The sequence below is a fragment of the Merops nubicus genome, unplaced genomic scaffold, assembly GCF_000691845.1.
Source record: "Merops nubicus isolate BGI_N331 unplaced genomic scaffold, ASM69184v1 scaffold17118, whole genome shotgun sequence".
Classification (NCBI taxonomy): Eukaryota; Metazoa; Chordata; class Aves; order Coraciiformes; family Meropidae; genus Merops; species Merops nubicus.
The window spans coordinates 1-3,450 of record NW_008626515.1 but is presented as its reverse complement, the minus strand read 5'-3'; the positions used below and the strand labels follow the sequence as shown (position 1 = coordinate 3,450).

The 3,450-nt window shown below is 41.9% G+C and overlaps 1 protein-coding gene across 1 annotated transcript; it reads right to left on the bottom strand.

Annotated features, from left to right (window-relative positions):
• Positions 1-372: 372 nt before the first annotated feature.
• Positions 373-3,208, bottom strand: LOC103778450 (proteasome activator complex subunit 4-like; the record flags this gene model as incomplete). Its single annotated transcript, XM_008946040.1, has 3 exons — positions 373-507; positions 1,473-1,606; positions 3,046-3,208. Coding segments are annotated over 3 exons (432 nt in total), but the record flags the coding sequence as incomplete, so codon positions are not given.
• Between the last annotated feature and the right edge of the window lie 242 nt (positions 3,209-3,450).

The window sequence follows — 3,450 nt, the reverse complement described above, 5'->3', positions numbered from 1 at the left end:
TGGCAGCCTAAGTCCTCAGAGGCACCAGAAGCACAAAGCAGCAAGTACCTTGCCTTCACTGAAACTGCCAGGCATTTAAAAGGCAGCCAGCTGGCAGAAAATGGAGAAAAGGAACATCAATATTCAAGAAAACAAGTGTGTTTTAGCAAAACACTAGTGTAACACAGGGACAAGAAGATGGACAAAATTTAACCCAAATAAATCTGATCCTCAACAGGCTGCTTGAGGTGTGAGGGACTTCTCTTTGGCTGTAGCATTTCCCCTGGGGGGAAGGATTCCTCCCTAACCTCCATGCTAGTCTGGAGAGCTCCACTAGATTTTCTGAGACTGCTGTTTCTGCCAGTTCATGTCAGAACCAATGATCTTACCTCTCTATGCATAATAGCACGGAGAGACCAGGAGGTCAGTGAGCACTAGTAGCTGGTCATCTGTGAACTGCTGCTTGTGCTCCTGCCAGTTGTCGTGGTGGGTCCTCCGGAAATTGGACAGCGTCTTCTTCACAGTCATCTGCACAGCAGACAGTCAGTATTGATCTGCATCAGTTATTGATCTGCTCCATGGCAAGACAAAAGCTGACTACAGTAAAAACAGCTGCTGAGCAGTTGCAAAGGTTAGACAGGCTCTGGGGGATGCCCCACTATTGCCATTCTTACAGCTCTGGTTAGTCTTTTGACGAGTGCCACGACCACAACATTCTTATAAAAAGAATTCTTTGACCTACAATTCTGAGTTTGGAAAAAAATAATAAATTCTTATAAAGCATAAGTGAAATGCCTTCTTCCCCCTCTTCTTTTTTCTTGGGTGTTTCAAACCAATGGTTTGGGTCTCAAAATGTGAGAAAGAATTGCACAAGGTGCAGAGAAGAAACAAATCAGAGGAGAATTATGTTCTGTTATTAAAATAATGAAACGAAAAAAGAAGTCCCATCAGTAGTACAGTTTCTTGATTCAGTGAAGCAAGGTGCAGAGAAGAAACAAATCAGAGAATTATGTTCTTAAAATAATGAAATGAAAAAAGATCAGTAGTACACTTTCTTGATTTAGTGAAGCAAAACTTAGTAAGTCTAAGGAATTCTTCAGCCATAAGCTCATTACTCATGTTAAAAAAGGTCAACAAAACCAAATAGGGCAAAACCCCCAGAGTTACAGATAACTATTTCATTAAAACCTCCTTCTAGGGCTGCTTATAAAACCTTGCTTTAAAATTTCTGTGATTTTTTTGGTTCAGGCTGATTTTCTAGAATGGCATGCACAAAAGTTACATTTTTAATTAACAAGACAGATAGAGCTCTTGCAGCTTTCAGTTTATGCTTTAAATTGGAAAGCAAGAATGGAACTACCACAAAAAATAAAGCAGCCCATGACTGAAACGAAGTTTCTTAACAGAAACCTCTATGAAAAGGGAACTAAGAATGAGTCAAGCATATCAGAGATGCACTATGCAGAACAGAAAAGTGACGTAGGCATTTTTACCTCAATAGGCTGAGGATCATTGAGGTGGGCACTGAGATCCATCAGGAGCTGTGGCATCCAGGTGGGTACGTCGTAGGGGCTCGACAAGATACAGGCGCTGAGTCCCAGCACGCCGGCGTGGCGCTTGACCAGGTCTGCAAGGCAGCAGCAGCACTGCCACTTAGCAACTGCCTTCTAGCTAAGACTTACACTCTTCTACCTCTCCAAGGCATTCCTCAATGACAGCCACATTTACAACTGGCTATCAGGGAAAATTAGGAGATTTTTAACTGATGGGAATGATTGAATTAAGACAGTATATATATTTTAAAGAGAGGTGATCTAATTAAAACAACATACTGATACCAATATTGAGTTTTGACCCTGAATTTGAAGAAAATAAAACAAAACCAAACAAAACCCCACAAAAAACCCTGCCACATTAAAGAGCTCTACTTTCTACAAAAAAAAAAAAGCTAGCTCTACAGATCATAGAGTCAAATGACTTCACACAAGTGTATGGATCTCCAAATGGATTCTGTTTTCACACAGAGTCACAGATATACCCCCTGATTCTTTTCCTCCTAATGGAAGAATTTGAAAACATTTATCTGCAACTACTGTATACTCCATAAACATTTTACTAAATGGTAACAGACTTGCAAATGAGCTTCCTTCTCTCAGTGATCTCTCACAAACTACATCTCCATCGTTCCCTATTCCTGCACTCAGAATGTTTTCTCAAGCACCAGAACTATCTGACAATATGCAAACCAGTCCTGGGTCACATGAATGTGACTCAGATGCATGAAACCTTTGGTCAGAAGCCAAAACCCCTAACTAAGGTTAGCTAAGGAGGTTATCCTTCTGGTGGTTTTGGCTGTGGGTTGGGTTTGTTCTTTGGGTTTTGGTTTGTGGTTTGTTTTTTTGTGGGGGTTTGTTTGTTTTTTTTTTGTTTGTTTGGTTTTTTTTTTAAGTGTGGGTTGGGGTTTGTTTGCTTGGGGATTTTTTTAGAACAAACCCACCTACTGCTTACAAAGAGAAGGTAAGGTGGTTAAGGAGTGAATTATTTATTGTGGCAGCTAAGAAAGTTTATTTACTGGGGAAATAGTTATCCCTTATCATCTGTGTTCTTAACTGTATGAAGTGTGTACATGGGAAACTGAGAAATCTCTTCAGCATTAATTCTGGAAAAGTAATCAATTAGTCTTACAAAAACATCATCAAGATATGGTTTGATTTTTTGGTAGAAGTGTATTCTTATTCCTCATTTATGTTGTAAATCAAATTCTCAAAGCACTTAAGGATTTGGATCTGCACTACATACACAGAAACAGACAGCAAGGTACATAGAGACAAATGATTCACTATTCTGATTTATGAACACTTAGGAAGGAAAAATATCTTCACAGGCAACAGGCCTTAAATTTCTCTGGGTATATGTTAATTTTCTAACTACTGCTTCACCAGAGGACAAATCCTGTTCCTTGTGCAATGCCTGCAGAAGCAGCACTCAGGTGCAGCAGGAGGTGTTTCCTCCTCCCACCAGCTGGTAGCCTCTGGCAGGGTGGCTGAGGCTGGGAAGCTCTCTTACCCCCAGAAGGGATGGTGTCCCCCACGGAGCCCAGGTCGCGCTTCCGCTTCTTGGGCAGCCTCATCTTGCAGAGCTGCTCGAAGTGGGTCTGCATGGGCTCGTCCATGGTGAGGAAGTTGCACTGCAGCAGCCCGCTGAGCGTGGTGGCAGCCATCTCTCTCACCTAGGGGCACAGACAGGGCACACCAGTTACCAGCCACAGCCACCCAGGCTGCTGCTGTCCTCTGAAGCGTATCCAGCTAGGCCAGGTGCCCAAACGCTGCCCAAGAGAAGGCTTGAAAATATTCCCCTCTTAGCTCATAGATCATCAACTACTGCTGCTTACTAAATGGCTCTTGATAAATTAATGAACAGTTGTATAGTAACACAGAACTACCTTCACAGAATTTGTCATCAAGTGACCCA